This window comes from Schistocerca piceifrons, chromosome 3, assembly GCF_021461385.2.
Source record: "Schistocerca piceifrons isolate TAMUIC-IGC-003096 chromosome 3, iqSchPice1.1, whole genome shotgun sequence".
Taxonomy (NCBI): Eukaryota; Metazoa; Arthropoda; class Insecta; order Orthoptera; family Acrididae; genus Schistocerca; species Schistocerca piceifrons.
The window spans coordinates 902,936,517-902,949,120 of NC_060140.1; the positions used below are offsets into that span (position 1 = coordinate 902,936,517).

At 45.4% G+C, this 12,604-nt stretch overlaps 1 protein-coding gene across 1 annotated transcript in view; it reads right to left on the minus strand.

Moving 5' to 3' along the window:
- Positions 1 to 343: 343 nt before the first annotated feature.
- Positions 344 to 12,604, minus strand: part of LOC124789178 (frizzled-5-like) — a 104,270-nt gene continuing 92,009 nt past the window's right edge. The window contains exon 7 of the mRNA XM_047256472.1: positions 344 to 946. Coding sequence (XP_047112428.1) covers positions 344 to 946 — 603 coding nt within the window. The remainder of the gene's footprint in view (positions 947 to 12,604) is intronic.

Genomic DNA, 12,604 nt, shown 5'->3' on the forward strand with positions numbered 1-12,604 from the left:
CTACTAGATACAAACACACGCGCGAAGGGAGGTGCCAGTCGGTGAGAAACGGACGACTGTCGGTAGTTCGGCCAAAGAGGCGGACGCTGGAGACGTGCCTCCAGTAGTTATCCCAAGCAGCGAAGACGTATCGCACAGATCACCAAAAGGGAATCCGTGTGGTTTGGGAGGTTGCACCATTGTTCTCTTCGGGACGCGAGCGTACTGGACGAGTCGTAGCATTCGACCGTGCAGAGTGGACAGCCTAGAGCGGGCCGTAGTTGCTGAGCCCCTCGTCGGGGGTGGCGTGCGAGTGGGCGGCGGTGGCCGGCGCGGCGGCGGGCGCGGGCGGCGGCAGCGGCCGTCATACGTGCGAGGCGGGGGCGGGCGGGGGCCCCGCCTTGAGCACGTGGTGGTGCTGCGGGGGCCCGCCGCCCGCGCCGCCGCCCACGGCCACGTGCGGCGCGGCCAGCAGCGTCGAGCCGGGCGCGGACGTGCCGCCGGCGGCGGCGGCGGCGGCGGGGGCGGCGGCGTGCGGGGGCGGCGCGCCGGGCAGCTTGCGCGCCGGGGGCGGCGCGGGCAGCGGCGGCGCGCCGCACAGGCGCCGCCACAGGCGCCGCCACGAGTCGAGCGTCTTGCCCGACCAGATCCAGACGCCCGACGTGATGCCGACGGCGAGCGCCATGAAGTACTTGAGCATGAGCACCGAGTAGAGCGGGCGCGGCGAGCGCGGCGCGCACGGGCACACGAGCGGCCGCGTCCACGCCGCGTGCCAGCTGCTCTCGTACAGGTAGCAGCCGATCACGATCGTCGCCGGCACCGTGTACAGCACGCTGAAGATGCCGATGCGGATCATCAGCTTCTCCAGCTTGTCCGCCTTGCTGCGGCCGCCGCACGCCTGCTGCTTGATCACGTTGCGGATGCGGAACAGCGACACGAAGCCGCCCATCAGGAACGAGGTACCCACCTGCGGACAGAGGCCGTCAGTGCGCATCCGTCTCCCTTGAAGGACAGAGAGAGCCGGAGACTTCTAACCAAAAATCAACAACCACTGCTAGAGGAGGTTAGGGGATAGGATGAAAAGGACGGTAGGAGGGGGGGGGGGGGGGGAGACCAGACAACAGAAAAGTGCGAGGGACATCATCTTTTTCAGTATGTTACAACAGCAATGTTCCCTTTCGCACATTATTTCTGTTTTTACGTGAAAGGTCTCTGTCGGATTCCTTTCATGTTAATTTCTTAAGACTGTTGTCATTTACGGCATACATTCCACTTCTAAATTTACTGTGTTGCTTCTGACTATCTGCGAGGAGACTGAGCAGTGGAGCGTGTTACTTTTACACATAAACAAGAACGATCTGTCACACTACTACACTTTAAAACACAGTTTATATGTAACTCATGTCACACAGTCTCATACGAAACCTACATCCGCTTTTTTTTATATACCGTATACTATAAGATACTGCATCCCCCTTCCCTTCTGTGTGAAAGGATGAATGAGCACATGTGTTTCTGGTTACATGCTCGATGGTAGCAAACAAGCCTGTCTGCTTGAGAACAGTAGGACCAACGTCGGAACAGGTAGCTACGCTTTCTAAAAGCAAAGAGGTTTCTATTCTTAGTATGGTCCTGTCCGTCTCTTGTCATGTTGGCATAGGAAGCTCCCTCTCTGGTCACTTCCGTTTGTATCTGTGAAGCACCCTCGGTTGGTAATAATTTCATGACGGACACGACTGCGCTACGAACTTAACTTCTTTGGGTGAAAATTGAATCGGATGGTTGTGGTTAATTTCTTCTTACATATCTTTCAACGTTCTTCATGTGTTATTTTATGAATGCAGTGTTGTATGCAGTTTCCCAATCTTGGCTCCATGCGTTCCATAAGATTACAAATTCACATTTTCACAATCCTAAAGAAGGCACCAGTTTAGTTATGAATCAAGTTTAATATGCTGAAATTTTAAACGGAACAATGATCAATGTTAAAATAAATGTCCGAATATAAATTGGTTTATTTCTTTTTATTTAAATTATTATATATATATATATATATATATATATATATATATATATATATATATATATCACCGGTTGTCGTAAGATTACTAAAAGATTATAATTAATGTTAGTCTGGTTGGGAATTTGGTAAGCTAGACTGGATACCTGGTGAAACAGTTGCTCAGTAATGCAAGGTTAACTTCCCCAGGTAGCTCACAGATTTTAACCCGCTTTTATTTCTTGAATATCAGCACCGCTTTCAGAACAACTTAATGCATCAACATTACATACGTTAATGCTACTTACGAGGAGAACTCAGCAAGTTTCATATCCCGAATTCCCAGAAACTTCGCCTAGTGGAAAAGGAGTCAAAATAAGCTAACAAATGTCTCGGCTTGTCTCTAGATGCTCGACCGTTTCAGAAAAAAAATGACAGTCAAAGCTACGAAGTATTATCCAGCTACTTTATCTGCCTTTTACTGAGCAGTGTTCTCCGACGATATGGTGGCTCAGTAGTGCGTCTTGCGATTTCTTAATTTTGCCCCCTGTATCCGAAACTTGACTTTTATATTTATTTTCTTTTTATTGTTTTTAAATATCTACCAGTGTCCGTAGAGAATTATTATACTAATGTTTCTTATCAAATTAGGGGACAAGGTAGTTATATTAACTGCAAAACTACAACTCGATTTCAAAATAAGTGTCACACTGTTATTATATGATATACTGGGTGGTCCATTGATCGTGACCCGGCCAAATATCTCACGAAATAAGCGCCAAACGAAAAAACTACAAAGAAGAAATTTGTCTAGCTTGAAGGGGGAAACCAGATGCCGCTATGGTTCGCCCGCTAGATGGCGCTGCCATGGGTCAAACGGATATCAACTGCGTTTTTTTTTAAAGAGGAACCCCCATTTTTATTACATATTCGTGTAGTACGTAAAGAAATATGAATGTTTTACTTGGACCACTTTTTTCACTTTGTGATAGATGGCGCTGTAATAGTCACGAACATATGGCTCACAATTTTAGACGAACGGTTGGTAACAGGTAGCTTTTTAAATTAAAATACAGAACGTAGGTACCTTTGAACATTTTATTTCGGTTGTTCCAATGTGATACACGAACCTTCGTGAACTTATCATTTCTCAGAACGCATGCTGTTACAGTGTAATTACCTGTAAATACCACATTAATGCAATAAATGCTCAAAGTGATGTCCGTCAACCTCAATGCATTTGGCAATACGTGTAACGACATTCCTCTCAACAGCGAGTAGTTCGCCTTCCGTAATGTTCGCACATGCATTGACAATGTGCTGACGCATGTTGTCAGGCGTCGTCGGTGGATCATGATAGCAAATATCCTTCAACTTTCCCCACAGAAAGAAGTCCGGGGACATCAGATCCGGTGAACGTGCGGGCCATGGTATGGTGCTTCGACGACCAATCCACCTGTCATGAAATATGCTATTCAATACCGCTTCAATCACACGCGAGCTATGTGCCGGACATCTATCATGTTGGAAGCACATCGCCATTCTGTCATGCAGTGAAACATCTTGTAGTAACATCGGTAGAACATTACGTAGGAAATCAGCATACACTGCACCATTTAGATTGCCTTCGATAAAATGGGGGCCAATTATCCTTCCTCCCATAATGCTGCACCATACATTAGCCTGCCAAGGTCGCTCATGTTCCACTAGTCGCAGCCACCGTGGATTTTCCGTTGCCCAATAGTGCATATTATGCCGGTTCACGTTACCGCTGTTTGTGAATGACGCTTCGTCGCTAAATAGAACGCGTGCAAAAAAATCTGTCATCGTCCCGTAATTTCTCTTGTGCCCTGTGGCAGAACTGTACTCACATGTTCAAAGTCGTTGCCATGCAATTCCTGGTGCATAGAAATATGGTACGGGTGCAATCGATATTGATGTAGCATTCTCAACACCGACGTTTTTGAGATTCCCGATTCTCGCGCAATTTGTCTGCTACTGGTGTGCATATTAGCCGCGACAGCAGCTAATACACCTACATGGACATCATCATTTGTTGCAGGTGGTGGTTGACCGAGCAGCATACATAGCACACGCCCGTTGGGCATTTTGATCACAATAGCCATACATCAACACGATATCGACCTTCTCCGCAATTGGTAAACGGTCCATTTCAACACGGGTAATGTATCACGAAGCAAATACCGTCCGCACTGGAGGAATGTTACGTGATACCACGTACTTGTACGTTTGTGACTATTACAGCGCCATCTAGCACATAGCGAAAAAAGTGTTCCAACTAAAACATTCATATTTCTTTACGTACTACACGAATATGGAATAAAAAATGGGGAATCCTATTTTAAAAAACGCAGTTGATATCCGTTTGACCTATGGCAGCGCCTTCTAGCGGGCCAACGATAGCGCCATCTGGTTTCCCCCTTCAAGCTAGACGAGTTTCATTCTTTGTAGTTTTTTCGTTTGACGCTTACTGCGTGAGATATTTGGCTCGGTTACTATCAATGGACCACCCAGTATATTTGTATGTGAACGTTGAGGGGTTACACATTGTGATATTCCAGTGTCATATCAATTCTTACATTTCATTCATACGTTTATTCTTCAGGAAGATTTGGTGCACTCCCTTGGATGATATCGATCGCAGAAACATCCGAAATACAAATATTCCGAGCACCAAGAGCATGGTGCTACGACAGGTTTGCCATAGTGACATTTCTTCGCATGAATCTTAGTCGGCGAAAGAAAAGTCGTTAACTTTGGTGAAGGTTTCGCTCGTTGGCAATAATTTCGAGCAAACCTTGCATAACGGATGACTTTTCCAAAAGCTATCGCTTGCAGTTGGTCATGAATCGAAACACATTACAGAAGTCTCACCGAAAACCGTTCCAAATAATCTTCTCATTCACTTTTTTTAATTCTTTAACCTGACATAGAATTAATAGACGAATAAGGATAATATTATATCAATATACACTGGAAAACATTCGTGTGGTAATCTTCTGCAGATGAAAACAAAAATTAAAGTAACAATAAGGTTTGGAACACGTGACACAAAATTAAAGAAAGTAACGACGCTAACCGTTGAGCGACCATTTAATCCGAGGATTTCATCCGGTAAGAGAGACACAAAGTGCCCGGAAAATACCTCGAAACCTTTGAGAGTAGTTTTCTCAGAAATGGTCGAGTATCTACGGATAACTCGAGACACATGTTCGCTTATTTTGGTCCCTCTTCCACTGAGCAAATTTTCTGGGAAATCGGGTTACGACACTTGTCCAATTCTCCTCGTTAATGTTTATGGCTATCGATGATAGGTATGCGATAGCAGGTTCAATTATATGTGGCTGGAGGAACATTCCAACCTATCCGAGACACCATTTAATTAGTCGGTGTGGCCGGCCGAAGTGGCCGTGCGGTTAAAGGCGCTGCAGTCTGGAACCGCAAGACCGCTACGGTCGCAGGTTCGAATCCTGCCTCGGGCATGGATGTTTGTGATGTCCTTAGGTTAGTTAGGTTTAACTAGTTCTAAGTTCTAGGGGACTAATGACCTCAGCAGTTGAGTCCCATAGTGCTCAGAGCCATTTGAACCATTTTTGAATTAGTCGGTGTGTTTCATTTATTATTCTTTCTGAAAATTAGTATGGCATGATAACATCTTGTGAAAGTTATATAAATTCTGCTCAAGTTATTTACATGTACAAAGTAGTTATAATTAGGCTTTAAACTTTACGATACTTTAAATACACAATTAAACACACATATCACAAAATTGAGGAATGAATGTTGTTCGTTTGCACTATGCTGAACGTTAAGCCTAGAATGGTAATTTGGATATAAGATAGATAGTTACATAGTTCTTCATATATCTCAGCCATTTCTGTTCGCAGTTTCACATTATAAAACGCCACTGAAGTGAACTGCAGTTAATTAACCCACGAACACTAATATTTTAGATCCACTTTCATTTTAAAATATCGAGAAGTATTGGCATACATTAGGTGTCTCAACAGTTTCCAGTTTAACTATTCTATTGCCTGAAGAGGATTCTAGCACTTATCCTATATTTTATCGTGCTTACTTTCAATGGAGACTCTTAATTTATTACTCTGGCTTCTCATTAACGTATAAGTGGAACTAATGTTATTATATGTATGGGGTATGGATGTAATAGGTGGGAAAGACGGATCTGAAGGTAAACAGGGTTTACAATAGTGAAATCGGCTCCAGCCTTCTTTTGTGAAGGAAAGAGTGGGGCGGGTTATAGCTTAGGATGGATTATTTGACAGTCTACAAGGGTTATCGGTGAGACGTTGTGCTGCCAGGGTTATAATGTGGAGTAGGCTGGAGGTTTCCTCAATGGCATGACGTCTAACAGCCGAATGCCTAAATCCACTAATATTATCTACGTCACAGCTTGCTAAGGATGTACAACATTATCAACTCGTATCAAAGCGGAAAACGTTGCCACTCTCAAAGACATACCTTGTGGATTTAGATAGATTCTTTCCTCCTTGTGACGTGGCTCAACATAGGGGCATTTGGCTGTTATATCCATCATCATTTCCTTGTGCCTTTGTCCCACTTAAACGCTGGGTCGGCCTTGTTACTACTGATTTGGCGTTGTTAGTGTCAGAGGGTGGCCGGATACATACCCGTCCTGTCGCCACCCCATCCCCCCCGGGCGGAATTAGCGTACCCCAGCTGTCTGCGTCTAGTGTGATCCATGGAATAGTGCGAACGTGTTCAGATGTCAGGGAGGCGGGTAACATAGGCGGGACGTGGGGACCAGCCCAGTATTCACCTAGTGGGATGTGAAAAACCGCCCGAAAACCACATCCAAGCTGACTGGCACACCGACCCTCGTCGGCAATCCGCCGGGCGGAATCGATCTGGGGTCGGCGCGCCTACCCGAGTCCAGAAAGCAGCGCATTAGCGCTCTCGGCTGAGCTGGCTGGTCACATTTGGCTCTTATATCCATAGCGTACATATTATATATCAATGAATACAGCCGAAGAGAATAAGGAAAGGTAAACGGAGAGTAAAAATATCTATTTTTCATTGTGAATCCTTACCAAATGTCTCCTGTTTCCATGGAACCTATAGTAAAAAGGTTACATAATTTCTATGTAAAGATATACAGCAACTGCCAATATAAACCTATAAATGGTAGTCAAATGAAAACGAGACACGTGGAAAAAAGCAAATAAAGTGTTCATTAATTCAAAAGTAACCACAGTAACTGTTAATACGTTGATCCCACTGTGAGGTAAAGTGGTCAATTCCTTCACGAGAAAAGGTTTGCGGTTGCCTACGAATCTACGATTGATTGTACCCAGGCACGCATCTCTGCGTCCGAAGCAAATCAACGGCCACGAATGTCTTTCTTCAGGGCTCCAAAATGTGTAAATCGCCTGAGAAAGATCGGGACAGTATGGAGGAACAGTCAGGACATCACCGCGAAGCTTATGAAGCACAGTGAAAACAACCCTGGAGATATGCGGGTTGGCATTATCCTGCAACAGAGTGATACCGTCCGTCTACATTCCTGGCCGTTTAGATTCGATAGTGCGCTTCAGTTGTTGCAAATTATCCACACACTGTGTTTTAGAAACTCAGTGAGCAGCAGCCCCCTTCGGTCGAAGAAAAGGTCATCACTTTCCCGCAGCTGGCGTGCCTGTCGTTTCGACAACGCTGCAGAAGTTTCGCTGGGAAACCATTACAAATCCTTCATACAGTCCCGATCTCTCCCATGCATTTTTCATATTTTTGGAGCCCTGAAGAAAGACATTCATGACCGACGATTTGCTTCGGACGAAGAGGTGCAGGCCCGAGCACAATATCGGTTCCGTAGGCAGCTGCAAATTTTTTTTCCTAAAGGCATTGACCGTCTCGCCTCAGAGTGGGACAAATGATTTAAGAGTTATGGCGATTACTTGTGAAATAATACACGATTTACTTGCTTTTTCCATCCTTCTCGTTTTCACCTGACTGCCCGTTACATACTACTTGTTCTGTTCATGGGGTACCATTGTATGGAAGGTATTCATAATGTTTTATTTATCACCTCTAAGGAAAAAAAAAGCTGCGGAAATAATATATTGTGTCGCTATAAGTTGTTCTGTAGGTCTTAACCCTTCAATGCGACACAATTTTCCCAACGATGGGTGACTTGATGAAGACTTTGGTTGTAGAAGTCTGCATTTTCGCTGATGAGGAAACATTGTACCTCGGAAATCACTTCTACATCTACATCTACATTGATACTCCGCAAGCCACCCAACGGTGTGTGGCGGAGGGCACTTTACGTGCCACTGTCATTACCTCCCTTTCCTGTTCCAGTCGCGTATGGTTCGCGGGAAGAACGACTGTCTGAAAGCCTCCGTGCGCGCTCTAATCTCTCTAATTTTACATTCGTGATCTCCTCGGGAAGTATAAGTAGGGGGAAGCTATATATTCGATACCTCATCCAGAAACGCACCCTCTCGAAACCTGGCGAGCAAGCTACACCGCGATGCAGAGCGCCTCTCTTGCAGAGTCTGCCACTTGAGTTTATTAAACATCTCCGTAACGCTATCACGGTTACCAAATAACCCAGTGACGAAACGCGCCGCTCTTCTTTGGATCTTCTCTATCTCCTCCGTCAACCCGACCTGGTACGGATCCCACACTGATGAGCAATACTCAAGTATAGGTCGAACGAGTGTTTTGTAAGCCACCTCCTTTGTTGATGGACTACATTTTCTAAGCACTCTCCCAATGAATCTCAACCTGGTACCCGCCTTACCGACAATTAGTTTTATATGATCATTCCACTTCAAATCGTTCCGTACGCATACTCCCAGATATTTTACAGAAGTAACTGCTACCAGTGTTTGTTCCGCTATCATATAATCATACAATAAAGGATCCTTCTTTCTATGTATTCGCAATACATTACATTTGTCTATGTTAAGGGTCAGTTGCCACTCCCTGCACCAAGTGCCTATCCGCTGCAGATCTTCCTGTATTTCGCTACAATTTTCTAATGCAGCAACTTCTCTGTATACTACAGCATCATCCGCGAAAAGCCGCATGGAACTTCCGACACTATCTACTAAGTCATTTATATATATTGTGAAAAGCAATGGTCCCATAACACTCCCCTGTCGTTGTATAAATGTCTCGCACGCAGTGTTTAATTTATCCGAGAGAAGAGGAAGAAGTCATTGGGCGCTATACCGAAATCTGACTGCCCAAAGAGACAGTACGTGTGACTGAGTCCTGTGCAACAAGTACACTTCCCCTCACAGCTCCGCTCGGAGATTTTTCTAACATCGTCTCAGCTTTTGTGGTGACGGCTGTGTCCGCCTTTTAATCGCCATGTTTCCACTGCTTGCCTTACTCCCTTGTCTCGGCACTTCCACCGTAGTCCGTGGTGAACAGGCAGCTGACGAAGTCATCCGACACAATTACAGCATTTCCGCTGCTATCTGGATATGGTGGGCTTAAGAACGGAGGCGGATCAGCCTCGGAAGGCAGCGGTCTACGATCTCTGTTGCGTTCAAAATGTCTTGCGAGATGTTCAGTACTGATCTACGGCAAATTTCCACTTTTTCCAGTATCGCCTCAATTGTGACAAGCCGTTCTTCGAACAACGATGCCTCCACTTCTGTTCGGACTCCCCCTTCTTCACAGAGAGAAGGTCTGCCACTTCACTCTTCGTCATTCAGACTTTTTGACCCCACTGCATTCGTCTGCGACATCTAACCATTGCCATACAACAGTACATTGTTCAGTACATTTTCATCAACTCACGAGCGGTTCTAGGCGCTACAGTCTAGAACCGCGCGACCCGCTACGGTCGCAGGTTCGAATCCTGCCTCGGGCATGGATGTGTGTAATGTCCTTAGGTTAGTTAGGTTTAAGTAGTTCTAAGTTCTAGGTGACTGATGACCTTAGAAGTTAAGTCCCATAGTGCTCAGAGCCATTTTCATCAACTCAGCATGGATTATACATCTACATCTACATCCATACTCCGCAAGCCACCTGACGGTGTGTGGCGGAGGGTACCCTGAGTACCTCTATCGGTTCTCCCTTCTATTCCAGTCTCGTATTGTTCGTGGAAAGAAGGATTGTCGGTATGCTTCTGTGTGGGCTCTAATCTCTCTGATATTATCCTCATGGTCTCTTCGCGAGATATACGTAGGAGGGAGCAATATACTGCTTGACTCTTCGGTGGAGGTATGTTCTCGAAACTTTAACAAAAGCCTGTACCGAGCTACTGAGCGTCTCTCCTGCAGAGTCTTCCACTGGAGTTTATCTATCATTTCCGTAACGCTTTCGCGATTACTAAATGATCCTGTAACGAAGCGCGCTGCTCTCCGTTGGATCTTCTCTATCTCTTCTATCAGCTATCTATCTACCTTGTTGCATATCTGTTTTCCTTCAAATGCAGAAAGCGAATTATTACACGATATTCAGTTATATAAATGGGCTGTGTCATTCTGTTTTGGCTCTCTAGCGGGATGCTACGTTAATGTGATGTGGGGATTTCAACGTGTATTACCCTTGCAGACGTCTAGTTACGAGGTGTATACACTAAGTAATGCAATAATTTTTCTGAAAGGAGGTTGGTTTCATTCAGGATTCCAATATACCATATTATTCGCCATTCTTTTGGCTACAAAACACTATTTTTCAAATAATGCCTTACGCTGGATAGCCGCGTGGTATACTTCGGAGCCAACCCCTTGCTCCATCAATAATCTTCGTATCATCTACGTACTGCTTCCTGCAGGATAGGACAAACAGATGGAACGTTCGCAATCCGGGCCGTAGAGTGGATAAGGAAGAACAGTCCAACGAGCTTTGTGAGCTCCTCTCGGGTGCGCAGACGAGTGTGAGGCCTCGTGTTGTCACGGAGAAGGAGAAGTTTGTTTGCATGCGTTGATCACCTCGAATGAGCCACAGCTGTGTACGGCCGGCCGGCACGCGAGAGATCAGACAGTCCTGTGCAACCATGCTGCGATGATGACGTACGCCTCACCGAATGACTCACTGTGCTTTTGTTCATTGCCATATTTCCGTAGACATTCTGCAAGCGCCTATGGATATCTCCGATGGTCCGTTTTACTTTCAAAAGAAAGCATGACAGCTCTTTCCTTGGAACATACGAGGCGTGTTTTTTAAGTAAGTACCGTTTCGAAATAAAAAAAAGACGTGCTAAGATATCTCAATAATTTTATTTTTACATGAAAGCCTGTACCTTAATTTACGCACTGACGCCATTACAGTTTGATTCTTCCTTGTTTCCGTTGTGTACTCAGTGTTTAAGATGCCTCCGATCATCGTGAGTCCCGCCGACTGTGAAGTACGGGCTGTTATAAGATTTCTTAGTACTAAAGGCCTAAAAGCGATCGGTATTCATCGTGAGATCTGTGCAGTTTACGAAGGGATGGAATGGTAAGAAAGTGGGTGAGAGCATTTAAAGATGGCGGCGCAAATGTGCATGATGAACAACGAAGTGGGCGTCCTTCTGCCGTTAATGAAAGTTTGGTGCAAGAAGTGGACAATAAGGTGAAAGAAAACGGACACTTGACGATTTCCTGCTTGCGGGATGACTTTTTTTAATGTTTCTCGTAGTGTTTTGTATTGCATTGTGACCGAGCACTTGAATTACCGAAAATTGTGCGGACGTTGGGTACCGAAAATGTTGACGGATGTGCACAAAAGCAAACGTTTAGACAGTGCATTGACTTTCCTTGAGCGGTACCACGACGACGGTGATGATTTCTTAAGCCAAATTGTTAGTGGCGATGAAACATGGGTGGCCTACGTCACGCCATAATCAAAGCAACAGTCCATGGAACTTGAGTAAGGGCATCGTTTTGTTGCAAGACAATGCCCGTCCGCATGTGGCCAATCAGACCGAATATCTCATCACATCTTTTCGATGGGAAACTCTAGATCATCCTCCGTACAGACTCGATCTTGCGCCCAGTTACTACCATCTGTTCCTTCACTCGAAGAAACACCTGGGCGGTCAACGGCTTCGAGACGATGACGAAGTCAAAACAGTGGTGATGCAGTGGTTAACAAGTTAGGCGGCAGACTACTACGAGGAGGGTATTCAAAAACTGGTACAACGTTATGACAAGTGCCTCAATATTGACGGAAATTATGTAGAAAAGCAGAAAAGGTACGGGCTTTCATGTGAAAATAAAATTATTGAGATATCTTAGCACGTGTTTTTTAAATTTCAAAATGGTACTTACCTAAAAAAACACGCCTCGTAATTCCGTTACAGACACCATTTTGAAGACTACCTGTAGCACCGCCACATGTCGGAACTTCGTGAAACTATGGGGGCTGAAACGGGAGTATTCCACGGTGCCTCACAACAAATTCCGTATTTTTTCAACCGAAATTGGCCGAAAAAATTGTCGCCACCCCGTACACCCCCCCCCCCCCCCACCTTACCCGGGACGGAATTAGTGTACCCAAGCTGTCTGCGTCTAGTGTGATCCATGGAAAAGTGCGAACGTGTTCAGATGTCTGCGAGGCGGGTAACTTAGGCGGTGCGTGGGGACGAGCCCGGTAGTGACCTAGCGGGATTACTTATTGAAC